The sequence below is a fragment of the Zootoca vivipara genome, chromosome 1 (genome assembly GCF_963506605.1).
Source record: "Zootoca vivipara chromosome 1, rZooViv1.1, whole genome shotgun sequence".
Lineage (NCBI taxonomy): Eukaryota > Metazoa > Chordata > Lepidosauria > Squamata > Lacertidae > Zootoca > Zootoca vivipara.
The window spans coordinates 83,929,352-83,957,329 of record NC_083276.1 but is presented as its reverse complement, the minus strand read 5'-3'; the positions used below and the strand labels follow the sequence as shown (position 1 = coordinate 83,957,329).

The following is a 27,978-nucleotide window of genomic DNA, read 5'->3' as shown; positions in this document are numbered from 1 at the left end:
TAGTAGGGAATTGGGGAAGCCTGAAGACAATGAATACTAAAATGGATTGGAGATGATATGTTTTTTTTGTTATATGTTGTTTGATTTTTGTATTTCTGTATTTTGATGTTTTTCTTTTGTATCTGTATTTTTGTATTTTGTATTTTTTCCTTGATGTGTGTTGATAAAACGTTTAATAAAAAATATATTGAAAAAAAAAAAACTGGGGACGGAGATTGCATAATTTCCCTGGTCTGCTCAGCACAGCGTCCCCTACACGTCTCCTCAGATTTCAGCCACCTAGTAGAAGGGGAGCCCCCAAAGAAGGGGGCAGCAAGCCTTGACAGATTAACATGCCTCTGTAGAAGGTTTCATCAATGACTATGGAAACATAATTTAAAAATTCATTCAGTAGCACCTTAAAGACCAACTAGGTTTTTATTTTGGTATGAGCTTTCGTGTGCATGCACACTTCTTCAGATAGTTACTCGAGGTCTCCTGGGGACACAAAGATCACCACCAGACTTGCTGCAACACTCCCAATGTTGTTTCTGGAGTACCAGGCAAAACTGTAGACCCTGCACTTTAATCTCCCTGCACTCCCCAGAGTCTAAAACTGAAGCACTTTTATTAGACCAGTGTTTCTCAAACTCGGGTTTCCACTTGTTGTTCGACTACAACTCCCATCATCCCTAGCTAGCAGGACCAGTGGTCACAGTGTTAGAAACTGAGTTATGAAAGCTAGGAGCTAAATGGCACCTTAAGCCTAGGTTATGGGTGCAACAACGGAATGCCTAGATGCGCTTTTTTATAACAAGAATATAAAGCTGAAAATATATGAACTGCAGCTAAAATATTATCGTTTTCAACATGGTCTAGTCCTTCCCTGGCCCATCCCCCTAATATTCTTAAGAGGGTCTCTTCTCCAGTCTTCAGAGAACAGCTAGAAGTGGAGGCACAGAAAAAGATCCTCCTTTCCTTCCACTCTGCAGTTTTAATCTGAAATCTTAGGAACAGTACTGCATCCAAAGCTCAGAAACTACTCGCACTAATGAAACTCCCTGTTGCAAAATGTGCCTAAAAGGCTGGGAGTTTCAAACACTGGTCAGGGATGATGGGATTTTTATTCCAGCAAAAGTGGAGAGCTAAGTTTGAGAACCCCTGTTAGACTGTGAAGCCACAGCCCACCTTAAAGCTCAGTATTTTCCGTGGCGCAATTCTCAGAAGAACAGCAGCTTCAGTTACTTGCAAAATCGAAGCCAATTAGGAATTTGCATCATCTCAGCAAGGAAGAACCAAAAGAAGTTAATAAAACGATTTTTATTAAACACCAAAAAATAAAAGTTTCACAGTTAAAATTGTCCCAGGGAAGACAGTAGCTTCCAGTGTGTCATACCCTGAGTGCCAAAATATCTCCACATCCACAAAGTGTAGGAGAGAGTTCTCATATCCTTGTGCCCATAGCTAAGGCAACCCTTAGGAATGTTCTACCAGCACAGGGACAGATTGCAGCATATTCATCTGGTCAGTCTGGAAAGTGAGGCCTACATAGCTAAGCAAAGAAGGTCAGATAATTTCCCAGGATCTTCAGTGAGAGTGCCAGGCCAGTACCTGGATCCTGGGAACAGTCAAGTTTTGTGTAGAATCCAGGAGAGTTAGGAGAGTTAGGATCTCCAGTAGCTGCTACCCAAGAGAAAGTGACGCGTGTGCATGGAACGGCTGTGGAAAGTTTTGTTTTGGCTTTGAGGCCACCCTGAAGCTTCTTCCAGTCTAACAGGAAGTAATATGTGGTCAGTCTGCGGCTGGCTCACCTCTTGGCCCTGCAGGAAGCGACCTACACAGCCACCAAGAGGCCTTGCAACTGACCAGGATTCTGCACTGTCAAAACAGAAGACAGATGCAAGCTTTCCGGTTACAGTTCCCAGATGCCGCTGGGATTTCCAACAGCCGCGAAGTTCAAAATGGTGTCATGCACCACATTCTAGGAAGTGGCTCAAAAAAGAACTTGTCCTTCCAATCCAACAGGGACAGAAACATATTAGTCAGAGCTTCTTTGGTTCAGTCCAACACCTCAAGCACAGTCTTCTGGAGAGCAATGGAGAACATCTCTTCCCAGGGCACACGCAGCCATTCTACCAGATCAGCCAGCAGGTCTGGACATTCTGTTCGCAAATGCCAACTGCTCTCCACCTTCAGGACCTGCAGAGGAAGAAGGCACAGTTCAGATGATCAGGGAATGGGCAAACCCAGCAGTAAGCCCGTGGACTGAATTCAGCTTGCAGTACAGTACTAAGTATTGCTAGGTCTGAGTTATACCTCCTGACCAAGCAGAACTGCCCTTCCTTCCTCAGACCAGAGATGGTCACCTGCCTTTGCAAGGAGCCAGTCAATTTAGCTACGAGCAAGAGCGCAGTCCTGCAATAATGCTCACCTTTCCCAAGGAAGCATTTACCCCCTTCCATACAAGCATTTTAGTATCCTGGAAAGAAGCGCTGATGCTGTTACTTGTACCTCATCGTAAAGTTGCAGCTTCATGTCACAAGGGGAGAAACGGTAAAGTATAACACCACAGATGCTGCTGATTGGTTCACTCCCTTTCAGCCGGGAGCATTTCTTTGCCTGCTTCTCAGCGCCAGTGTCGGAGGCAGCAGAGGGTGGGATGTTTTGCCACTGGTGATCTTCTTCCACCAGGAAGATTTTTTTACGGGTGCTGAGCACAGTCACAGGAAAGGCAGAAGCCCCTGGGAAAAAAAAGAGGTTGGGCAGTCAGCTTATGCAACAGAGTTATATCAAGCCACAGAAGGGGCTTGTTGAGGCTAAAAATGACTCCAGGAACAGCACATCCATACCTTGAATGAGGTATGCTAACAGGTAGAAGAAGGGTCTGGCCAAGCCATGTGCAGCTTCTCTTGCTAGGTCCTTTTCAATAAATGGCCTACAACACAGACACAACATGATTGAGGCAAGTCCTCCACCAAATTCACTTTCCATTGTTGCTCCTATCCTAGCCAACCACTATACCTTGCCTGCATAACTTACAACTTCCCACTTTGTGTCCTTGTCACACCAGCACCACCTGTAGGCTAAAACCTCATTTACACTGTACAATGGCAATAGGAATCTTACCACAATGGATGCTGTGGATTCATTTCCTCCACAGTAACTTCTGGGATTTTCCTCCTGATTTTGGCCGGCAATTCCTGTGTGAGATCTGGAGAGGACATTGAGGGAAGTTATTATGCAATTGTGATACTTGGGCGGTTTCAAGGTAAATTTCCAGGGCAAAGGTCTAAGCCAGCAAGGGCCAATTCTCAAGACTAAATTTTGCTGTGTCAGTGAAGAGAGCGTCCTCCTTCACATAGGGCTTGGATGGATGGGTGGGAAACCATAGCTCACACAGCAGCAAGCAGGGAGAAGTCAAGTAGCTAGTGTTGGCTCTCTAAGACCATCTGAGCAAAGGCTACAAGGCAGTTAAGCCAAACCCAAAATAAGAGGAATTCTATTGTACCACATTGCATTCGCCTCTAGTCAAAAGGCTTAGCGGAACTGCACTAACCACAGCACTTGTTTGGGATTCAAACCACCATTTTTCTGGTTACTTTTATTCCCTGTCAGCGCAGAGACAAGATCAGGGAAGCTTGTACAAATGCACACATAGCCCCATATATCCTCTTACATGTCAGGCACTGGAGGAATCTTCTGCAGTGACTCTGGTTGCGAAGCAGCAGGTTATAGGAGGCGCAGGGATTCGCAAACTCCATATGCAAGCTTTGATGGCACAGTCCCACCTCCAGGCAAGAGAGGTGAGACAGGCAGTGATTGTCCCCCTTCTTCAGCCAAGCAGATGGCTGTCCCCTGGTGCAGAAGAACCAAATGTGTCAAGTCAACGCAAGGTAGGGCCCACCTTATCCAGCAAGCTCAAGAAGGGTTGTTGTTTTTGGCAGAGACTAACACTAAGAAGGGATAAGAGTTTTCTCAGTCAGGAGCACAGCGCTCAGGAGAGGAGCACGTTTTGGGTGAATGAATATCCCAGGTTAAATCCCAGGAATCTCTAGCTGAAGCTTTCCAGGAAACAGGCGATGGGGGAAGACCTCTGCCTGGGACCTCAAATGCCCATTTCCTAGTTAGGGACCCAGATAACATGGGTTGAAGGCGTTATATGATTTTAATAGAGGTCTTTCTTTATTTGGGAGGCTCTCTTTGCTCTAGCCATATCAAGTGGATGTCAAGACAGGAAACAGAACACAAATGAGAACTGCTCCAATAATAGCCTGTCTCACCTAATCCGTCCTGTAATCTCCAGCATGTGGAACTGGGTGTCTGAAGCCACCAGGAGGGCCAAGAATTCCCCAGGTCGGCCATTCTTCACAACAGCCACCTAGAACATGGCAGAAGGCAGGATCTTATGAGCCTCAGGAAAAAGCACCAACCTACATGACTGTCAATGCCTAAGTTAAATACAAATGTGTTCCCACCCACCTTAAATGGTCAGTATTGCAGAAAGCTGCCTTTCTTACCTTCAGAAAGCACTTGAACTCCTCCACCCTGTCAAAGACCTCCATGTCCAAATAAAGCTTGAGCCGATGATCCACAGAGGAGAAGTCCTGCATGCCCATAATACTGTGGGTGGCTGAGGGGGCAACAGAGTTTTTAAAAAGAAGAAAAAAAGGGGTTGAGCATTTTAACTCTGCAACCAGGTAGTCATTGGTGCCCGTATCAAGCTAGAGCTATTACCGCAGCCAGACTGGGTTTATTTCAATCACAAGGTCATACCTGAATCAGGCACAGAGTTTAGAATCCATCAAAATAGGGATTGTTAGGCCCATCTCTTTTGAAGGCAATCCTCCCTCTGCTAGACTGTGTTTATCATCTGACTAGGTCCCAAGCTAGATAGATCAATGGAAATGTGGACCACATGCCCTTCTGTGCCATGTAGCTTTCACCCAGACAATATTATGGTCTATGAAACTCAGCTCTAATAGAAAGCCTCTCATGGCTCTTCTACAGTTGAAGTAGGGAAAAGGCACAGATTAGAACCAGGATGGAAAACCTGTGCTGTTAGGAGCACAACCTCTGACCATTGGCCATGCTGAGATATGATAGCCAAATATCGAAAGGGCTGTCACATGGAAGATGGAGCAAGCTTGTTTTCTCCAGCACTGGAGGGGATGACCTGAATCAATGGATTCAAGTTACAAGAAAGGATATTCTAACTAAACATCAGGAAGAACAGTGGTACATACTACTATGAGAGGTGGTGGACTCTCCTTCCTTGGAGGTTTATAAGCAGAGGTTGGATGGCCCTCTGTCAAGGATGCTTTAGTTGAGATTCCTGCATTGCAGGGGGTTGGACTAGATGACCCTAGGGATCCGTTCCAACTCTCCAATTCTGTAATTCTATGATAGACAAGTTCAGGGTCACTGATGCTCCTACACAGAGATGGGAGTAAGTTGGCAGCAATGGAGGTTGTTTGGCAGCACCCCACCCCAAAGAGCTCCATCCCCAGCCACTCAACTTATGCAGGCCTAAATTAAAGCAATCTGCCTGCTGTCACCTTCCTTTGGCACTACCAATCCAAATGCAGTCACCACTAAACCTTTAGCAGACATTTACACAGACATTAGCAAGCCACCTGCTCTTAGCTGCATTCAAATTGCAGCTAAAAATGAAACATTTCAAATAAATAGACACACAGTGCTCTTAACAATCAGCAGGTGGAGCTCCTGCTTCACTTCTGCAGGAAAAACACAACAACACTATAGGAATACCAGCCTGGGCAGTGTGGCAGGAGTTAAGGCAGTTTCAAGGATATGCTCTAAGGTTAATATGGAGTCTTGGGGCAGAAGATGACATTTCTTTTAGTATACCTCTACCCACTCTGTGCAGAATTCAGCGCTCCCTTTTGCAGACCCACTCCTACCAGGTTGCCAGCACTCACGGGGGCTCAGATTCCAGTGTTCCTCCTGCTCCGAGCTCAGGGAGAGCTGGGAAGGGGTGGGCCCAGGGGAAGGGCCATACTGATAGCTCCCCAACAGGCCCCCGCCATTGGTATCCGTGTGGCTGAGGAAGGAGGAGCGGCCCCTGGAGCTCAAGCCACTCTTGCTGCCACTGCCGTCCGCCCCTTCCGAACTGCGGGAGCTGGAATGGGCAGCGCTGCCTTGGTCACTGCTCAGCTGGGTACTGGAGCCGGTTCCCGTTTCAGAGGTAGTCTCTTCGCCAGTGTAGAACTTTCCAGACTCAACCTCCTGCTGGCTTTCCCCAGGAAGCAATGGAGTGCTGGAACGCCCCTCGCAGGGCAAGAGGACCACATGGTCGCTGGAGCAGCTGGGGCAGATGGTGGGCTCACTGAGAGCAGTGGCACCTGAAGAGGAAGAAGAGGAACATAGCAGAATCTGGTCTGGGAGCCGCAGTCCTAGTTGCAAACTAATCAAGCACCAGGCTCTACTCTCAGGGACCCAAAGTCTAACATGTTAGTACCCCTGGCCGCCCTGCCTTCTCCTTAAGGGAGTTTCCATGTTCATCCCTTGATGCTCTGGTCTTGCTGGCTAATTATTCATCTCTCATAATCAACCTCGAAAAAATTAACTAAAGCAAAAGTTGAATACTACGTCAATGCATTTCCCCATGCCAAAGGAATTCATCCAAATAGCTAAGACAATGACCTATGGTCAAATAACACAACACTCTCACAAAGATGGAAAGCTAACTAGAGAAAAAAAATCAATACAATTCATAGCATTATAGAGAAATTTAACAGCTGGGCAGCAAAAGTCCTACCATAGAAACATGCAGATGTAGCAGAGGACTAAACACATCTAGGAAGAAGGCAAAGTAGCTGCAGTAGCCAATTTACTCATTCAAAGGCTCCAAATCCCCTAGACACAGGTTCAGAAAGTGATGTGACAACCAAGTCCCAAAGAGAGCCCAGCCTACTAATCCATTTTAGATCTCTCTTCTTCAAGGGAGAACAAATCAGATTATAAGTGGTCAACCACAGTGTTTTCACATGCCAATGAGTGCTTTGAACTTATACGGCTTTAGCACAACCCAGTAGGTATGACCCCCATTTTGCAAATAGGGATATACCCTGTTCATCCCATACCTTGTTCAGAGAAAGCTGAAGTGTCTATAGTGGAGCCTGGATTCTGCCGTCCAAGTGACAAGCATCCAGCAAATTCCTGTTTGCATTTTAGACACTGGAGCTTTGAACTTCCCTCAGCCTTCTTCCAGTTTTCCTCCAGGGTGGGTTCCAGCAGCCGGAGCAAATCCTTTAAAAAAGAGAGAGAGCAAGAAGTGGGCAGAACAGCTGCAGAAGAATGCGAGGGCAGCTGAGATACCACTGCCTCCCTTTACACCAGAGTGAATATCACAACTAGCACCTTTCTTAGCCTTGGACAGAGAGGGCGGGAGGCCAGGAACACCAGAGGAAGCACCACACTTCTCTCCAAGCTGACTAGCAGCTGATTTAGGACAGATAAGGTGAAATGCAAAATTTATAGAATTTGTTGCCACAAGATGCGGTGGCTCAGAAGACTTTAAAAGGGGATTAGACCTTTCGTTCCTGAATTTGTCCAACTCAAGTGGCTATTAGTCTTGGCAGCATTTTGAAACTCAGGGTTTGGAAGCCATATGTCACGGAATGCCAGTATCTGGGGAGCAGGAAATGATCATCAACTTCCATGCCCTGCATTTGGGTTTCCCACACTCATCTGGTGGCGACTGAGGGAAACAGGATGGTAGACTAGATGGGACCATTGACCTGTTCAGACAGGGCTGCTCTTGTGTCCTTAGGAGTCAAGCTGACCCCACCTCAGAGACAACACCCCCTCTAAATTTGGGAAGCTAAGGTTCTGCAGGGGCACCCTCCCCTTCCACTCCAATCTGAGCTGTGTCCAAGCACCTCCTCACCTACCTGCACACACAGCTCAGGGTTGTTATCCAACACTACGTATCGGCGCTTCCGACGGTCCTTGCGGATATAGCTGAAGTGCAGTGTGAGAACAGGAAACACCCGCTCAAGGTCCTGCCAGGAAGAGATAGGTTTCTGGTCAGAACAAGCTTCCCCAATGAAAAGAAACCTGCCCTGCTCGCACTCTCTTCACAAGCACTGCAATGGAGACCGCTTTGTGCTGCCCCTTTAACTTGGACCAACCGGCAACTGCAGCCACTTGCTGATCCTAGCACAGGTTGTGTGCCTCTGCATTAGGAGTTCCTCAAAAACCTCTCTGGCAAGGTAACCCAATAATTTGCATCCTCCCCGTTCTGTTAGCCAATGGGGGAGGGGAGAGACAAGGAAGAGCTACAGAGGACACTGAACTGCTCACCTGCTGCTGCTACTAGTCATGACTATGATCTACCTCCACAGTTGGGAGGCTTCTGAATACCAGTTGCTGGAAACCACAGGAGAGGAGAGATAACTAGCAACTAAATGGCCTCAGTCCAGTATACCTGAAGAAGCGTCTCCACCCCCATCATTCTGCCCGGACACTGAGGGCCTTCTGCCGGTTCCCTCAATGCGAGAAGCCAAGTTGCAGGGAACCAGACAGAGGGCCTTCTCAGTAGTGGCGCCCGCCCTGTGGAACGCCCTCCCATCAGATGTGAAAGAGAAAAACAGCTACCAGATTTTTAGAAGACATCTGAAGGCAGGCCTGTTTAGGGAGGCTTTTAATGTTTAATCGATTATTTTATTGTATTTTTCTGCAGGGCCGTCTCAAGCATGTCGGGCGCCTGGGCGCCGTGGTGCGGAGATCGCTCCTGCGCCCCCGCCCTGGTGGGCGGGCAGGCGCAGCGTGCAGCACGGCTTCCATGCCGGCCCGGCGCCCTGGCGCCCCACGCCACCCAGCCTACCCCTAGAGCAGGCCCTATTTTTCTGCTGGAAGCCGCCCAGAGTGGCTAGGGAAACCCAGCCAGATGAGCGGGGTGTATAAATAAATTCTTATTCTTAACAACTTGTTTGCTCCAGATGGGGAGGAGGAAGGTTTATCAAGACGCTGAATTCTGCAACCAATGTCAGACTATGTTTGCATGGCTGAAACCAATTATGGAATGTAAAACAGCTGTAGTGAAGTGAATATAGGGAACCCACTATACCCCAGAATGCCTCCTTTGAAGAAACTGACAGAGCAGACCCCAAATACACAGTGAGGAGAGAGACATGGACAGAGCCCACCACAAGGCTCTCCTGGATACCTACGATATATCCCAGTGCAACGCTACTGTGAATAGGGTGGTTTCCTCCTCTCAGTGAGATTAACTGAATATTGGGCAAAAGTACTGTTGAGGTGCCCTCTCTACATGCACTGCCAGGTACTGGTGCTCCTATTTCTGTATGATCTGAAGGCAACCAAGCAGGCCCAAGCTACCACAAAACCTTAGATGCTTAAAAACAAGGCTGAGACTGTCGTTCATTAAGTTGTTGGGAAATAAGAAGAAAGCTGGACCCAGGGCCAGCAGCTAGTGAGAGAAAGGACTGGTTTTGTCTGGAGCTTTCAAATTTCTGCAGCCTTAAATGCAGAAACTGTGCAAAATGGTGCCAGCACCAGCTTCCGCTCACCCAGCTGTTATGTGATCATGTGCTTTATAGTAGCAGTAGTAGTTGGGGGGGGGTAAAGAACTGGATTTGAAGCAGTGGGTATGGACTAGAGTAAGCAACTCTGTTTCAGGGAAAGAAAAGAATGTACTAAGTTTCCTATTGACAAGAATCCTCACTTGCCTGATAGATCTGCCAAGCCTGATCGACTGCTCTACACCATATGTCACGCCCAAAATAATCTAATATGCCTATGCACTGCCTAAAGGAAAGCTCATTGGAAAGAGCCAGCTAATTCTTGCACACAATCATTAGACAATGCTATACTGGAGTTCATGGTGGTCAGTTTACTGTAAACCCTGTCCCCCACAAAAGCAACTGGAACTCACCATCCTTCTCCAGTGCATCTCTGAGGTTTCTATTTTCCGAAGACTTTTCAGCTCCAGCTTGCGCAAAACCTTGCCTTTTCTCAGCTCCACCTCCATTATGTGTCGGGAAGTGATCCGCAAAAAGATCCAGTCTGGTTCTGGGTCACAGCCATCTTCTATCTGGCTTACCAGCACAGGCTGGTAGAGCTCCACTGCCAAGATAAATGAGAGCATTAGTCCCTACCTATTTCAGCACCCAGAGTCCCAGCAACAATGAAAGTCTGCAATTCCCCCACATATTCAAAGACTGCCTACGGTAACTGCAGGGTTGCAAAGCCCACTGAAAGCAAGAGACAAGTTATGCTAATGCTTTAACTAAAGCAGGAATGAAATTGAGGGCACTGCATGATGCAAGCAAAGTAATTTTCTTGGAAGAATCTTGTCACATAATGTAGTCTGCCCTAGGGCTGTGGCTCCATGGGCTTTCACATGCCCATCATTCTCAGCCAATGATACCTCTCCGTCTGTGAGGACTTAATGTCACTCTGAACTCCTTTTGAAAAAGGAATGCTATGTGTCTTACTGTCAGGCACAGAGGGAGCCTGGATTCCCAATTTGTGTATGGTATGACGAGATTTGTCAACACTGAACAGAAAGTATTCCCCTTATGAAAGATCACAGTGAGTCAGACATTTTACACTCAAGTTTATTAAATATATGGGATATGGTTGGTATTCAGTGGTAGAAAGTAAACACAGAGTTATGAATTGTCAACTGTTAACAAGCAAATAGCTTTCAGCACCCCAATTCAAGGTGTTATTTCGCCGCTGGCGCCACAGCAGGTGGGTGGGTGGGGAGATTCAGCTTCACAGAGAAAGAAAGGGTTTGCTCTGTAAAAGTTATCCAGAAGGTAAATAAAGGTCAAGCCCAAGCAATTTGGGATCTTCTTTTTCCATCAGTAACATGCCAAGGGCTTGCTAGCTTAGAATGGCATTACCTTTTTGCACTTTCTAGGAAGAAGAATCATTTACTTAAATTGGGGTTGGGGAAACCTGTGGCCCTCCAGATATTGTTGGCCTCCAGCACCCATCAGCCACAGCCAGCATGGTCAACAGTCAGGGCTGATGGGAGTTGGAGGCCAACAGCATCGGCAAGGTCACACATTTCCCACTGTTGATATGAATGAAGTGTACTTGTCAATGTGTATCCACACCACAAATACGGTATCACAATACCCAGATTTTGAGGCAAGACAAACTTGCATGTTTTCTTGTCATTCAACTGGTTTTTAATTTTAGGTTTTTTTGGCAACATTAGGAATTCTGCCACCACAGATTAGGGATGTAACAGAAGCTAGGACTGAGCACATTTAGTATTAATTAAGGGGGTCCAGGCAGGGCCTCTGCACATTGAGACAGACTTGATTTTATTTATTGCTTTATTGCTTTATTGCTTTATTTATTTATTTATTTATTTCTGGACTCTGCACAAAGCATTGTCATGCACTGTGCTCTACTCGCACCTATGCAGAGTCCAAGGCCATTCAATAAGCTGCATATGAACAGGTTCTAGAATAGGGGCAGCCAACCTCCGCCTCATAGGCCTAATTAGGCCCAACTGGTCTCTCCATAAGGCAGTTTTATCGAAGCCACTGTCCTATATTATGTCAGATATGGGGCAGGTAAAGACACAAAAGGGGCTTGTAGGCAGTGGACAGGTGAATGGCTCCTCCTACCTATCCTATTTGGCCCACAGGCAGTGGGGGAGATCAAGATCTGGCCCACATTGGCCAGCTCCGATTCTCGTTCCCTGTACTGGAGGGTTTACTGAGTCCCCCAGTTCCAACAGGAAAAGGGCTACATGTGGGCATATTCACAGCTTAAGGCCTTGCAGAACACAATGCTTTAGCCAGGGATAGAACGCAAGCAAAGACATGGGCAAAGGGTATGAGACATGACAGAAGTCAGACAGGAGGGAAAAAAGAAAATATAAATACTATAGATATCTTGCACCGTGGTAGCATATTTTGAGATTTCAGCACTAACCGTATACCAGCCTAAATGCCCACTGCCTCTCACCTACCTATGGAAGTGGACAGTGAGCTATGAGCAGAAGCATTTACCTTCTGGTTTTTCCTCCTGGCCTTTATCTTCTTTAACTGGCATCTTCTCAGTTTCCACTACTGCCTGGGGGCCTTCTGCCAGGATTTCAGGCATAGGCAGCTCTGGTTCCTTTTCCTCTGTGGCCTCAGGAACTTTTTGCTCCTCCACAGAGTTCTTGCTTTGTTGGGAAGCCTCGCCTGAGCCGGCCAGATATTCTACTGTGGGGCTGCCAGAAGGGGTGATGGTTGCTGCCTGTCCATCTGCTTCCAGGTGTCGCCTGTACTGGAGCCAGCGGGTACCAAAGCGATCCCGGAAACTGTCCATACGCTCCATCTCTGCCTGGTGCTGCCGAACTATACCTGTGGGACGACAGACAGCCTCCCAAGTTTGCAACGGTGTCTTGCACACACCCAGCCCCTGGTCACAGCCCCATTGCCGTGTGCCTCACCTGCTGAGACGGGCAGGCTTCTGTACTCATGTTCAGTATCGCTGGGCTCTGAAATGCTGGCCCTACGCACTTTCACTTGCCCCTGAAGGAGAGACAAACTGTTAAGTTTAGGCTGGAAATGGCTCTCTCACATTCCTTAACGGCAGCATTACAGTACCTTAATATTATCGTTAATTGCTTCACGCCTTTGGAAAGAAGGCTTTTTTAGAAGTGTATAATTGTGTTTTTGCTGAAAATCTTAAAGTGTTTTCTTGGCAACTATCCCCCCACCTTTCAAACAATGCAAAACAAAGAGCTTAGGATGCTGCACAAAGTTACTAGATTAGTGTTTCTCAAACTTGAGTCTTCAGCTGTTAGCTTGGGATGATGTGAGTTCTAGTCTAACAACAGATGGAGACCCATGTTTGAGGAGCACTGTAGATGGATATTTGAGATCTTCTTCCATACTGGACTGGTTCAGACATAATGCTGAAGGATGGGGAGCCTGCAATTCTCCAAATGTTGAACTACAGCTCCATCAGCCCCTATCTGCATGGCCAATGGTCAGAGATGATAGCTGTAGGAGTCCAACAGCATGTATAGGGCTACAGGTTCCCTCATCCCTGTGCTAAAACATAGTTTATTGTTACAAGGATGAACCTAGCCTCCCCCTGCAAGCTGCTGCACTCCCTCCTCCTCCTCTGGCATGGTCATGAGTTCCATTTTGGATCAATAATGCTGCATCATCTAACCCTGGACAATCCATGTTTAATCTAAACTATAGCCAGTGGAAACAAGTCAACCTCAAACCATGGTTAACGAAGCTGGCTCGTTTTCAATAGTCATACCGGTAGTTAAGGTTATCCATAGTTTAGGGAATTAATGAAACACTGAACTGCAGTTGATCCAAGAATGGAAGCAGAAGCTTATTACCTTTGTGTGGCTGCACTGGAATAGTAGTAGGAGGGCATTCAAACCCTAGGGAGGCTAGCCTCATTCTCATAATGGTAAACCACATCCAAAGCATTGCTATTGTTTATGTTCCTGCAACTCCTCCTGAACAAGTTAATGTGAGTGATCACGTGGTACACAAATCACCAGTAGATGAACAGTCTCCCCTCTCCTCTCCTCCCACAATTTCTGAACACTCCAAGCAGCAAGAACACCTTATTTCTTTTCCGAGGGGGTAATAGGGGTGGTCTGCTCTCTGCAGGGGACTGGCTGTCACTTTGGTCTGCAGCACATGAACTTTCCAGGGCACTGCGGTCTGTCGGGGCCCTCTCTGAGACTGAGGTGAAGATTGATTGGACAGCAGCCTGATCCAGCTTTGAGAGGTGCTGAAAGAGACAGAATGAACCCAAGAGAAGTAAGAACAGTGGGTTTGAAGACTTCTCTCTTCTTTTACCCTCTACCCTCCTCTTTGAGAAGTGGCTAGCCTGTGCTGTTTTAGTAGCCTTACATGACGATACATAGCCATCCTTCAGGAGAGAGGCTTCTGGATAAGCAATAGCATCTGAGCCAACAATACCATTATTGGCTTCCCATTATTCTGAAGGATCAAGATATTCTAGATCACACTGAGGATGAGACAGTTCCCAGCAGCAAGAAGTTCTGCACCCCACCCCCTCTTCTTTCCACCACAACACCTGGAAAAGTAATACTTGTATACCCTACTCACCCTCAGGTCAAAAGCAGACAGCGGCTCTTCATCAAGAAGGAACTGTTATTAGAACAAAACATGGCAGTTAAGACACCAATAACCCCATTTCCTAGTCACTCACATAACCAATAAATCAGAAAACCCTTTCCTACAAATGGACATGCTGTAGCAAAACAAAGCAAAACAAAAAAAAAATCCTTCCAGTAGCACCTTAGAGACCAACTATATTTGTCATAGGCATGAGCTTTTGTGTGCATGCACACTTCTTCAGATACGAAAGCTCATACCTATGACAAACTTAGTTGGTCTCTAAGGTGCTACTGGAAGGATTTTTTTTGTTTTGTTTTGACTACGTCAGACCAACACGGCTACCTACCTGTAACTAAATTAAACAAAGGAAAGAGTTAATAAATGTCCTTGAATGCAAATAAAACATATGAACAAATGGGCTTTCTTTACCAGGCATTAAACAGGTTAGTCAGATGGTATATCTTATTCTAATTGCCCCAGCTAAAAAAACTGCCATGTTTGCTGCAGATAGACATGAAATTCTCAGGCTCATTCCGGGTATCTTTACCAAAAGTGTGTGTGAAGTCAGGAACAGGAAATTGAGCTTCTGGGCTCAGCAAATGGCTAAATCAACATTACCCCTAGTTGGAGAGCAGGAGATGGCTTCTCTTTGTACAACAGGCCCAAGTGGTTGACACCTCCTGTGGTGGAAATGCAAGTCCTGCATCCTTTTATATGGGACTGAGTAGCCAGGGTAGCCAACAAGGATTTCTGGAGGTACAGACCCCAACTTCAGTTCACAGATGGAGAAGAACATTTTGGCAAAAAGTGGGGGGGGGCGCAACCTTTTTTGGTACACAGTTTACATACTAGTGTGTAAACACACACACAGGGTTTGTTTCCCATACGAAAGTATTTAAATAGGAGTAGACCACAGGCCAGTGTCTACTATGCTATGCCATCTTTGCATCTGAGTTGGGGTGAACTGCAGTGCACACCACATATACTCACATTGCTGGAGATAGATCTAGGAGACAAGTGACTTATGGTAGCAGGCCGGTGGTTCTGATGGAACCCTAAAGGATTCCCCTCCAGATGCAGCTGTGGGGGGTGGGGTAAGGAGAAAAAGAACAGTTATGTTTCATTTAACAAAACAACACTACTAACTGCCAGAACTTTGTCTTCCTCACCATGGATGTAGCCATGATTTATGGGGGCAGAACCTCAGTTAGTTAAGTATTTATTATTGATTTACTTGATGGGGAGGAAGCTGCCCCCAGGCTATGCCCATGTACCTCACTGCCTTTCCCCTGCACTCTTGCTAGGGAAATTTGTATTCTACTTTCCAGCTTCCTTCACGGAGTTCCTTGACCCCTTTTATCTTATAAAACAACCCTATGGAGGTAGGTGAAGCCAAGGAGATGGCAACTGGCCTGAGATTGCTTAGCCCTGAAGAGTTCGCTAGAATTTGTACTCAAGTTTTCTTAGTCCTGTACCCCAACCATTATACCACACAGGTATTCAGAACAATTCCCTCCCCACAAGACAGGGAACCCATTGTAAGTTGGAGACCTACCGGTATATGTTAGGAGTGTCATAGGCATCTACTATACTTAAATAACAAGGCCTCCTTCCTCAAACAAAAGACAGTCTTAAGATGTTGTCTTACTCAATGCCCAAACCACTAAACAGACACTAATAATCTGACCACCAATCAGAACCAGTGAAGTGCCGTGGTTATAGCGTTGGGGAGAGGCCTGAGACACCAGAGTCCGAATCCCCACTCAGCCATGAAGCTCATTGAATGACCTTTGGCCAGTCACCCACAGTCAGCCTAGCCTACCTCACAGGGCTCTGGGGATGAAATGGGGAAGGGAAGAAACACGTGCATTGCCTTGGGTTCCTTGGTGGAAAGTTAGGATACAAATGCAATAAATAACCAATCAGGTTGATTGCTCACTCTTCTCAGGTTGTGTAGCGATGACAGCGGTGCCAACGCAGTGTGTTCCAACAGCAGGTTATAGGCAATGTCCAAGTGCTGAAGGCTGGGAAGCTTTTCCACACCTATGGAAAAGGAAGTAGAGTAATGCCGGAAGAGAACCCTTCTCCCCAATACTGTGCCACCCTGTGGGCCTCCATTCTTCAGTCTGGTACAATGCAGCATGACCTAGTTTCCAGGCTACCCCTCATATCAGTCTTACCATTAATGTTATCAAGCTGGTTGTACCGCAGGATCAAGGTCACCAGTTTAGCCTGGCTGTGCAGCCCAAGTTCAGGCATCTTGGGCAAGAGGTTATAAGCCACATTTAAATATTCCAGCTCTGTCAGCACCTGTAAAGAAAATCAGGCAGTTCTCAACATTGCTCATCCATGTTCTCGTCCTCCCTGCCACACTGGTGAACCCTCAGCCCCGAGAACATGTTGTTAACGCGAGGTACACATGGCGGATCAAAAGAGCAGAACCCAACACACTCAGGCTCATGACAGCAGAAAGATTAGAGAGTTCTTGGCAGAGGGCTTCTTTCACTTAAAACTGTTCAGGAAATCTGCCAGGGCTGCACATGATCTCAACTCTGCTCTTGCTCAGACAGACACATGTGGCACTTGGGGGGTAGGAGAGGCAGCAGCATCACAGTAGGAGGAGGAAGCCAGCACCCAAGGAGGACTGGCAGTTCTCCCAACACAGACACAGCTACCCATTTGAGAAGAACTTGCTGTTAATTGCTACTAATTTAGGTTGTTATACCATTTGCATTTTTATGCTGAAGCCGCCTTCAGTTTCTAGTAGGAAGGCAGGATCCAGGCTTTACGCAGAAACAAAATCTATCATGGAAGGAACACTTGGGAACTAGAAGGCATCTATTCCAGCCCTGGCAGAGGGGAAGGCTCTGCCACATAAACAGCCCCTCAAAGACTAATAGTATGAAAAAAGAAAAAGAAAAAAGCCAGGAGGTGGTGGAATGAGTGCACAGGGTCCAAGATTCCTACCATAAGAAGATTTATATAGCATAAATAAAACAGCCTCACGTTTTACTATAGAAACACATCGGAAGGTGAAGCCTCCTCTCAGGCTCACAAGTGTGTTTGACTTCAAGGGGGGGGGGGAAATGCGACTCAAGTACAGTGGTACCTCAGGTTACAGACGCTTCAGGTTACAGACGCTTCAGGTTACAGACTCTGCTAACCCAGAAATAGTACCTCGGGTTAAGAACTTTGCTTCAGGATGAGAACACAAATCGCGTGCCGGCGGTGCAGCAGCAGCGGGAGGCCCCATTAGCTAAAGTGATACCTCAGGTTAAAAACAGTTTCAGGTTAAGAATGGACCTCCAGAACGAATTAAGTTCTTAACCTGAGGTGGTTTTGTTAAACACAAAGTAGGAAATCTCCCTTCCTCTTACTACCACATCCATAGTTCTCCAATATATGTTACTAAGGCTTGAAAAGAGTCAACCCAGCAATGAAGGAAGAAGAAAGGAAGTAGTTGCTAACTGCTCATAATGGAATTCAAAAGGGTGGTATTGAGCCCTCTGCCAGATACTTACTGTCAGGTAGCACTCACAGTCCTGGATGAGATTATGACTGATATCCAGGGCCTTCAGGGCATTCAACAATTGCTTATCAGAAACAAGAAAGAAGGGATAGGAGGTTAGTGATGGCAACTGAGTCAATCCCATAAAGCAGGCATGGCCAAACTTGGCCCTCCAGCTGTTTTGGGACTACAGCTCCCATCATCCCTAGCTAACAGGACCAGTGGTCAAGGATTATGGGAGTTGTAGTCCCAAAACAGCTGGAGGGCCAAGTTTGGCAAACACTGCCATAGAGCAAGCAGCCTCAAAACTAGGTGGCTAGTTATGGCACAGCGATCCAGAAGCCCAAGTCCTACCAGACCTACTCAGAAGGAGAAACACTAACAAGAGGACTGTCAGAATGAGAAACCCAAGCTGCCAGAAAACAATTGTACAATTGTCCTCTGTCTCAGTATTCCATTAAGAAAAATGCCATTCTCATCACCTACTACATCTCCCCCAATTCTCAATTCTCCAGCATACCAGTGAATCATCCAAGGCTACAATAGAGTTGTAGCTGAAGTTGACAGTCTGTAGTTCTAGCCATGGAAGGGCAGAACTGAGGTCCCCGCCACATGCAGAGATGATCTCCTGCAGGATAAAACACAAGTTGACAAGGAAGAAGCATCTGGCCTACCATCTTATGAACTAGCCCCTGGAGCAAGGTCTAGAATAGCAGTTTCAGCTACAGCAACTAACAGATGTGCAAGCCTCCCTCGATGCCATGAAGAGCGTCAAAAGCTAATTCTTGCACCTCAAGAGCAAGCCAGCTGGCAACTCTACCTGGCTAGCATACTCCACAGGAAATTTTGAGGTATAACAACAACAACAACTTATTATTTATACCCCACCCATCTGGCTAGGCTTCCCCAGTCACTCTGGGCGGCTTCCAACAAAATATTAAAATACAGTAAACCATCAAACATTAAAAGCTTCCCTAAACAGGTTTAGGGAACAGGTTAAATCCCTAAACAGATTTAACTAGTTTTAGTTAAATCACTCCTGACCTGAGATTTAACACAGCATAGAGTTTTCAAGGGTAGAGGAGACATAAAAATCTTTGGAAGCACATTCATGCAACTGAGCAGCATGCACAGTGTGAGTCTGTGACAGCCTCCCTTGGAAACAGCTCTAGCACTTTCCCTCCTGAGGTAGAAAGCAATCAAGTTAGGCATCTTCACTCACCTTCAGAGAGTTCACACATTTGGAACAGGTTAAAGCCTCCAACTGAGAATAGACATACCGCAGGCCCCGCAGATAGTGCAAAGGAACACACTTCAGCTAAGGCAAGGGAGAAAACCGGGAGTCAGGAGAAGAGGGCAAAACACATAAAAAGTCACATAGGCCTAAGGGCTCTTCTACAGAAAAGCGCACTCATTATTTCCCCCTTGAGACATTATCCCATGCATTCCTTTCCTTAACCAAAGACTTCCCTCGCCTGGCTAAATTCAGCATGGCTAAATTCAGTCTTGATTCCTATAAAGGCAATTTCTCTAAATCAAATACTGTATTTTGATTCTAGATTTAGAAAGTCTTACTTTAGTCCAAAGTGCAGGAAAATAAAATTGCTTGGCTACTGTGAGAAACTATGGAACTCCCACTCTAATCCCACCCACCATTCTGTGCATGCTATGGACAGCACAGCTTCTCAGCCCACAGCAGCCACCAGAAATAGGCCAAGCCACCATCTAGCCCCTATTCCAGAGGCTCCTCACCTCAGCATCTGGGACTCACCTCTAAACGTCGCAAAGACTTGAAGGGGAAAATCTTCACATCAACTGGCAGAGCATAATCAGGAACATGAACAAGCTAAAGCAGGAGGAGTGGGGGAGAGTGATAATGAAGAAAGGAGTCACCCAGTAGCAACAGACGTCACCTCTACAAGTCCATTGCCCCACTCCGCAGTATGGTAAAAGGGAAAGGACCCCTGGACGGTAAGTCCAGTCAAAAGCGACTATTGGGTGCAGCACTCATCTCGCTTTTCAGGCCGAGGGAGCCAGTATTTGTCCACAGACAGCTTTCCGGGTCATGTGGCCAGCATGACTAAACTGCTTCTGGTGCAACGAACACCGTGACGGAAACCAGAGCGCGTGGAAATGCTGTTTGCCTTCCTGTTGCAGCGGTACCTGTTTATCTACTTGCACTGGTATGCTTTCAAACTGCTAAGTTGGCAGAAGCTGGGACAGAGCAATGGGAGCTCACCCTGTCCTGCAGATTGGAACTGCCAACCTTCCAATCAAAAGACCAAGAGGCTCAGTGGTTTAGACCACAGCGCCACCCGCGTCCCTGCAGAATGGAGCGCCCATCCCACACCCCAAGATTCATGATGCCCAACCCACAACTTCAGAATATAACATCTCTGAAGTTAATCCCCATGCTCTACAAAAGTGGCAAATGAAGCAGTGAACAGGCACCAGGGTAATGTTCTATTATATATATAACTTTGCACCCAACACAAAAAAACTACCAAAGTTCAGATACTGAGTGGCCACAGTCTGACAGCATGCCACATGCTATTTAAGGGCATGAGAAAGCAAGTCTTGTAAGGAGATTGCTTTTCTCATAGAGATTAGTCTATCTCACAGAGAACAGTGCTTAGGTAAGCAATAGAACATAAACTAGACTCGTTCTATACTTTCGTGACACTCTAAGATTGGTGATAGCTAAATGTGGTGCCCATCAGATGTTGTAGCGTAACCAATCATGATACCCTCCAGATATGAGAGTACAGCTCCTGTCACCCTTGACAACCACAGACCATGCTGGCTGGAGCTAATGAGGGCTGTCATCCACAGCATCTGCAGGACACTACTGTATATTGGCTGCTGGTGCTCTAGATTCACACTTATTCAGACCATAGACACCAACTCTCAAACGACAAGCCTTGGATATCTGAAGCTCAGGAACAATGGTTTTAAGGAGCATTGTGTTTTATGTCTAGATTTATACCCCACCTTTTATCATTTCTTTCTTTCCTTTATATACTAAAGAAGTATATCCAAGGAGACAAGAAAGAAATGGAAGGTTAGCATTCATCTACACTTCCTCCTGGATTCTCCAAACAGAAAATTGCACCTAGCAGAAGATGTGCAGCTAACAACTATTCCCCATCACACATCAGCACAAAGCCCACCCATGCCATCCCCACCCTTGTTGCAGGGGCTTTGCCTGTTAGCAGCTGCTGCTTCAGAAGGAGTTCCAGGAGCGTTGTCCCAGAAGCTTGATGGATGCACCTGTCTCTTCCCACCCCGACCCACAATTCAGTTAACTGAATTTAACAGGAGGATCAGAATCATTCTGGCAACAGTGCAAAATAATAGATGAAGTGTCAGACTTGGAACAGGGAAGCCTAGTTTTGAGTCCCTGCTGAGCTACGTGGCTCACTAAGGGCCAAACTGGACTATATGCCAGAGAGCCGCAATCAGATGGTACATCTCTTAAAACTTTTTGTTAAAATCAACTGCAGAAGATTGGGACCTCAGTGCTGAGGGAATAGGGTAACCTTTCCCAATTAAAATTGCCTCCAAAAGTCACTATTTGCCTATTAGAATAGAAAAGAAGCAAGGTGGGTGGGTATCTCCCAGCAGCTGCTTTGTAGAAAAAGAAAATCAAGACAGCAGATTTGATCATGGATCTCTAATGTCTCTGCTTAACCATCACCCAGAATGACTGCAACAATAAAATGGAGGTAAGGAACCATATGTTGTGCTCTGAGCTCCCTGAAGGAAAAGGATTGAAAAAATAAAACACACAATCTTGTCAGCATGGTCAGAGTAAATGACAACTGATTCTCCCACATGGCCTCACCAATCTCCCTGTTCCTCATCCTCCCCAAAGTAACCCGCTACTGTTCCCTTCACTGTAGAATCACTATTATTAAACCAAATGCAACTGCAATCTAATTCACTATAACGGTGAAATTCAAGAATTGATATCAGCTAAGGATGTGGGCCTTTTGCCCAGATTGCTAACCAAAGCCCACATTAAAAATAGAACAAAGCAGGCTATTGCACTAGTAGATCACATCATAGTAGCATGTGTGAAGATAGTGAAAAGCTAACCAGTAACAACAGCCACAAGGCAGAAGCTAGAGAGGTTCAAAGTCACTCTGAAGTCAAACAAATCACAGTGCAGGCTGTGCAAGGAACAAAGCGAAGCATAAAATCACCTTTAAATACTAAGTTGATTTAAAGTGTCTCAACACAAAGGGCCCTATGGGTCACATATAAGGATGGACCTATACAGTATAATCATCTTCATCAAAATGTGTTATCTGGCAGTGTTGGGTAATTACAAACGTCAGAGTTGACACTAGATTAGGGAGGAGGAAAAGGCATGCAGATCAGATACTGTAGTGATGATAGGCTGTCACGAGGGCTTCAGATACAAATAACAGATCTGTGGTTGTATCTGGTGCGTAGGGCTAAGTAAGTCTCCCATCACTGCAAGGATTTTCACTTGCACAACAGGAGCCCTCCTTTCCCAATATGCAGGCTTTCCCCGACCCTCTGGAGCAGATGTGGCGAGGGAGGAAGAGTCCTGTTCTGCAAGTGGAAATCCTGGCACTGACAGGATGTGTTTGTTGGATACTGCCCATGGCCCCAGTGGGAATTCTATACCTGACAGATATCAATGACCCTTCTTGTTGGCTTGAGAAACATCCTACCAACAGGAACAAATCTGAGACCCTGCTCAATATACAGGCTTCATGTGTTCTCACAGACCATCTGTTGGGAATGAGACTGCACCAGCAGCTTCCATGTAGATGCTTTAAAGAACTCTCATATCCCTTTTTATATAAAAGGTTAATCTGGAACTTGGATTTTCCAAACTTCAACACAAAATATCCATCCAGGTGAAGAGATTTAATTTATTGCACTAACCCATGCAAACACCAGAGGCCTACAGCATAGATGACTAAATTGGCAAGCACATTTCAATCCATATCTGTGTGTCATTGCTGCTCTGGCTAAAAACCTCATGACCAGCAGAGCAAACATACCCAACGGAAACAACCTGAACAATGACCCTAGAGATAAAACCCAATATACACAACTCACCTTGAAGGGTAAAAGTCACAAACTAATGAAGTTGGTTACTGAGTGATACAAATCTTATTTCACAGAAGGAAGATTCTACACAGCACCAGATTCTTATTAGCATCTATTATTGACACAAATCTGACTCTGCCACATCCTTTGCCCTTCTTTCCTGCAGCAGAATATCACTTGCTAACTATTACATCATGCATTTTTCAATAATATTTATGACATTTCAATGATATTTTGTAATTATGTTTCATTTTGATGTATATTTATATATTTTGATGTTTTGTACACAATTGATTTTTGTGATTCTTAGATGTTATACTTTATATATATTGGTTAGAGAGATTTAATTTGATGTTACTTACAATGTGAAATTGATAATTAGGAGGAAGAATATATGCAATTTGTATTGCATTTCTTACATAGATTCCTTTCTGTAGGTATTTATAAACTGCTTAGAGATTTCTGTGGGCATATGAAGCAGTATGTAAATTAACTAAATAAAATAAATATATATAAACTGGCTGTCGGCTATGCAAATAAAGTTGATTGATTGATATATAAACTGGTGTGCATACTGAGTGATTATATAGAAAAGTTAGTACTATCACACACACACAAACAGAGAGAGAGCGCGCTACACTGAAGGGATGTAGGTGGTACCACGTTTGGTTGAACTGTTTTCAGACTTCCTGCCTCCTTCCAAGTCTTTGCCCTTCAGAATGCCACATATTCCATCAGAGAACAAGGAGTATACAAAGATGTTGTCCCTTCCCTCTGCTCTGCCACTAACCCCTGTGAATAAGGAGAAAGGTGGGGAACAGGAATATCCTGCACCATCAGAATAAATCTCCAAGTTCAGGAAATGGATACAAATATTCCTACTTAAATAATTGATGCAAGCAGACCTGAAATTTGTAATGCAGATCAGCTGAAGACTTCCTGTCTCCACACTTTAACTTCAGTTTATCAGCTAGATTACTTTTCATATTGCCTTACCTCTACCACTACTGTACATATCTCCTCAGTTATTTTAAGACTAAATTACTGAGCATTCTTGAACAGCAACCACAGTTCATCCCAACTCCCTCAATCTGTTTTTTGTCTGCTTGAACAGATGGCACGAATATACATTTACAGCCAAGAGGAAGCTAGTTCCTTTTCCATTCTTCCACCACCCCCTCAGCCTTATGCCAGTCAGTCCTGGCTGATTCTGCTATTGCCTACACCCTAATCTCCAGACAAAGAGTAGAGAACACTCGAAGACATTATGTGATTTTTAAAAAATGGGAATATCAGCATCTTCCATACTTTTTGTTCTGGTTGGTTAAACAAACTCATCTGGAGGCAATATATTATATTTTTCTTATCAGAGCTGTACTGAATCATGCAAAACTTATTAAGCACACCACCAGGCACAAAATGCTGGAGGATACTGAAAGTATGTGCTGCTTCTGTACCAAATCACATGGCTGCCAGTATCCTAAAGAGGTAAGAATGCCAGTTTAGTGATGAACTAAGCCATAACTCAACTGGGTTTGGCATCAATTGAGAAAAAGCAAGTTTCCCAATTAAGACAGACTCTGAACAAGGAATAATGTAAAACATTAACAGCATTGGGGGTTCAGCAGAATAGTGGGGAGGGGCCATAGGTCAGCAGTCAAACTAATGTGTTGCATGTACTAAGGTGCAAGTTTGATCCTGAGCATCTCAACTTAAAAGCATCTGAGACACCATGCTTTCTGGAGCTCTTGGGGAGCTGGTGCCAGTCAGTACTGGGCTACATGGACCAATGGTCCAATTCAGGCCAAGGACAGCGCATTTTAAAAAACGATGCCTTATAATCATATTTTATTTATTTATTTTTATTTCGAATACTTTTCTGCTACCTTTCAGGACAAGTCCTCCCAATGTGACCGATGAAATAAAATACATCTAAAATAATTTTCAAAACTATCATCTGTATAAAAAAGTGAGAAATATAGCTACATCGACACCAGTATCCTCACTGCAAGATAGGCAAGAAGCATAGACCCGCTGCTCCCAGACTCCTACTTTGGCACATACCTTCAGAGAGAGCGTCTTTTGCAAGACATCAAAGAGAAACTGGGCTTGAAGGATGGCAGATGTTTCAGCAGGGTGTGAGGAGAGTGCAATGAAGCCATGGTTCTGGTTTCGTGGTAATAGGTGCTGCTCAAAGATCTGAGTGAGAATCTGCAGTGTGGAGGTGAATAAGGTCAAAGTGCTAGTACCATCCAGAATCAAGTCTCCTGAAGAAAAAGAATAATTAGCATTAATAAATCCATATGTACTCCCTACCATCACAAACCACACAAAGAAAGGTTCATAAGAACATAAGAGCCCTGCTGAATCAGACCAAAGGCCGATGTAATCCAGAGTCCTATTTACTATAGTGGTCAATGAGACACCTACAAGAAGACTACAATGACTGGAATTTAGAGGTCTGCCTGTATGTGGCACCAAATTCTGTAGTTTAACCATGTGAAGCAATACCTTGTTGATGCAGCCCTGAGTCTTCCACTGTTCAGTTTCACTGGATGACCCCAAGTTCCAGTATTACAAGAGAGGCAAATGTCTCTGTCTACACCAAGCATAATTTTGTACATCTCTAATGTGTCCTCCCCAACTTGCCTTTTTTTTCTAAACTAAAAAGCCCCGAATGTTATAACATTTCCTCATAGGCAAATTGCTCCAGCCCCCTTATTGTATGTCTGCCACCATAACTCCACAGCCTTATCACACCTATTGAATGTGAACGAAGTCCTACACGTTAAAGGTAAAGGTACCCCTGGCCGTTAGGTCAAGTCACAGACGACTCTGGGGTTGCGCGCTCATCTCGCTCTATAGGCTGAGGGAGCCGGTGTTTGTCCTCAGACAGCTTCCAGGTCATGTGGCCAGCATGACTAAGCCGCTTCTGGCGAAACCAGAGCAGCGCACAGAAACGCCGTTCACCTTCCCGCCGGAGCGGTACCTATTTATTTACTTGCACACTTTGACATGCTTTCGAACTGCTAGGTGGGCAGGAGCTGGGACCGAACAACGGGAACTCACCCCGTTGCGGGGATTCAAACCGCCAACCTTCTGATTGGCAAGCCCTAGGCTCTGTGGTTTAGACCACAATGCCACTTGTGCCCCTACTACATGTTACAGTATAGTTATTTCTGAAGTAGCTGTCTTAGTTCTGTGCTCATCGCATAATCTTTAAGTACTGGACATTCTTGACTTTCCTGAACCATCACTACCTCTCACACAGACAGAAAATTCCGGTTCAGTGGAACAATATGAAGGGCTTCCTAGACTACTCTCCTAGGCTACTCCACCCACATGCCAATGACTTGCAAATCTCCGAATACAGTTTACAATAAAAAGGAAGGACATCAATAAAGAGCTGGTTCCTAGATTGGAATTACAACCATCTTTCTTTACTTGGACAAGAGTCTTAGGACAGGCTGGAACCCTGCCCTACTAGAGTAATAACCTTGTAACCAACCACAAGAATGGAAGTATGATTTCTCTGAAGAACTTCCCTCAGTGAATACAGGTTAAAGAACATCCAGAATTTGTCCAGTAGTGGAAATTATCCAAATAAAAGTGGCAACATCAAGCACCATTTTTCACTACATACACATGCTGTGTTTTATGCACACATGTTTAAGATATTAACATGGCGCTTTACTGCGTATGTTAAAGGTATTAGCACATGCCAATGAATGCCCCCCATTTAACCTGGTATATGCAACAGGAAATTGGATTAGCTGCATTACCCACCATAAGCATGCGCTGTGAGTAAACTGATGCAGACAAACAAGATGTGAAATGGCTCTAAGGCATTACTGAATAATGTCTGTTAATAAAACTGTGGCATATTGTTTATTCCTCCTTAAAAAGCATAATCATGTCTACTGCAGTTCATCCCATGTAGTTCCTATATTACCACCAACTCTGGCCCCAAACCCAAGGTCACACCCACACCATACATTTAAACCATATGGCTTTCTTCAAAGAATCCTGGGAACCATAGCTGGAAATTCTAGCTCTGTGAGGTGTAAACTACAGTTCCAAGGATTCTTTGCAGGAAAATCATGTGCTTTATGGTGTAGATGTGACCCCAATGTATGGCCATTACATTACCACCTAGAACAAAACGAAGAGCACACTTTGATGTGGAGATGCTTCAAACCACCAGAACCTCACCAGACTCTTGCAGTAAATCGGCTAAGCTCTGGAGCATTATTTCCTTTGGTTTGCCAGGAGCCATCTGCAAACAAAAAGATGAGAATCATCACTTGGGAACCCAAGAGCCCATATCACAGTTACAAGTATCTCAAGGTGCTGCAAATAACTCACTAGTTCACCAGCCAACCAAAATTCCTGCTTAAGAGTCTGAGCCCACTGGGCATAGAGATTTTTACACTAACCTCCCAGTGCTGTGATTTTTTAGAGCCACAAGTTCTCCGGCCAACCTAGTGCAGACCCTCGCAAAGTCAGCAGCTGCGGTGCTTGCACACAGGCACGTGACAGTGACAGGAATTGCCCTTATTTCAGAAAGAGGCAGCCCTTATTCCACACAACGCCGCCCCGCCTCCGACGGTCCAAGGGGCCTTCTCGGAAGCCCACCGGAGAGAGGCGAGGCAGGGGGGGGGGGAGATGACCTACCCCAAGCTGGTCACCAAACCCCAGAGACTACCCTATGGGGCAGGAAAAAGCAAGCAGCAGGTACATGATACAGGGGAGCGCCTGCCTGGAAGGAAGGCAGTAACCATAGCAACGCCCACGCAGCCTCTCGTACCAGACAACACCCCCCCACACACACATATACACACACACACACACACACACACACCACACACCCGCCCTTACCTGGAATGCCGGCGGCCGGTTTCTTACACAGCGTCCCAACCATAGACGCAAGACAAGCTCCCGAATGTTTTACTCACTTCCGCGTTACAATAGAGTATTTAAAGACATACGAGCTAGAGCGTCCTCGGCTGGCTTAATAAGAGAGCCGGTGCCGCGCCTTCAAAGCTCCGCCCTCTCTTTCTACGGCGTCGCGCTTCGCCATCTCCTTCACTAGGTTGCAGAAAGCCCTTCCTTTTAGGGAGTGCAGTGTGGCAGATCTCATGATTTATTAGCAAGCAGGGCTCCCGAAAGCAGGGATCCTACGCTTCGGAGTTGAGGAAACCTGTCGCTGCAGGTATCCTTGGACTCCAGCTCCCATCAGCCTCCGCCAGCATAGGCGACGGCCAGGGGTGGTTGGAGTTATAACCG

General features: G+C 45.6%; 1 protein-coding gene across 2 annotated transcripts; it reads right to left on the bottom strand.

Moving 5' to 3' along the window:
* Window positions 1-205: 205 nt before the first annotated feature.
* Window positions 206-27,709, bottom strand: STK11IP (serine/threonine kinase 11 interacting protein). Of its 2 annotated transcripts, none has more exons than XM_035126543.2 (25): window positions 27,571-27,709; window positions 26,905-26,968; window positions 24,757-24,959; window positions 19,376-19,450; window positions 18,827-18,922; window positions 18,125-18,232; window positions 17,618-17,689; window positions 16,277-16,406; window positions 16,036-16,139; window positions 15,087-15,176; window positions 14,085-14,126; window positions 13,573-13,743; window positions 12,428-12,509; window positions 12,000-12,338; window positions 9,899-10,089; window positions 7,893-8,003; window positions 7,083-7,248; window positions 5,919-6,341; window positions 4,497-4,609; window positions 4,260-4,357; window positions 3,656-3,834; window positions 3,106-3,190; window positions 2,829-2,914; window positions 2,491-2,720; window positions 206-2,178 (listed from the first exon to the last, which is right to left on the bottom strand). In XM_035126543.2, exons 2-25 carry the CDS (start codon window positions 26,966-26,968, stop codon window positions 2,038-2,040), a joined length of 3,399 nt encoding a protein of 1,132 aa, XP_034982434.2. In that variant the 5' UTR covers window positions 27,571-27,709; the 3' UTR covers window positions 206-2,037. The 2 variants fall into 2 exon arrangements, with proteins under 2 accessions (XP_034982434.2, XP_060133908.1); XM_060277925.1 differs by lacking the exon at window positions 27,571-27,709 and adding an exon at window positions 27,129-27,518.
* Between the last annotated feature and the right edge of the window lie 269 nt (window positions 27,710-27,978).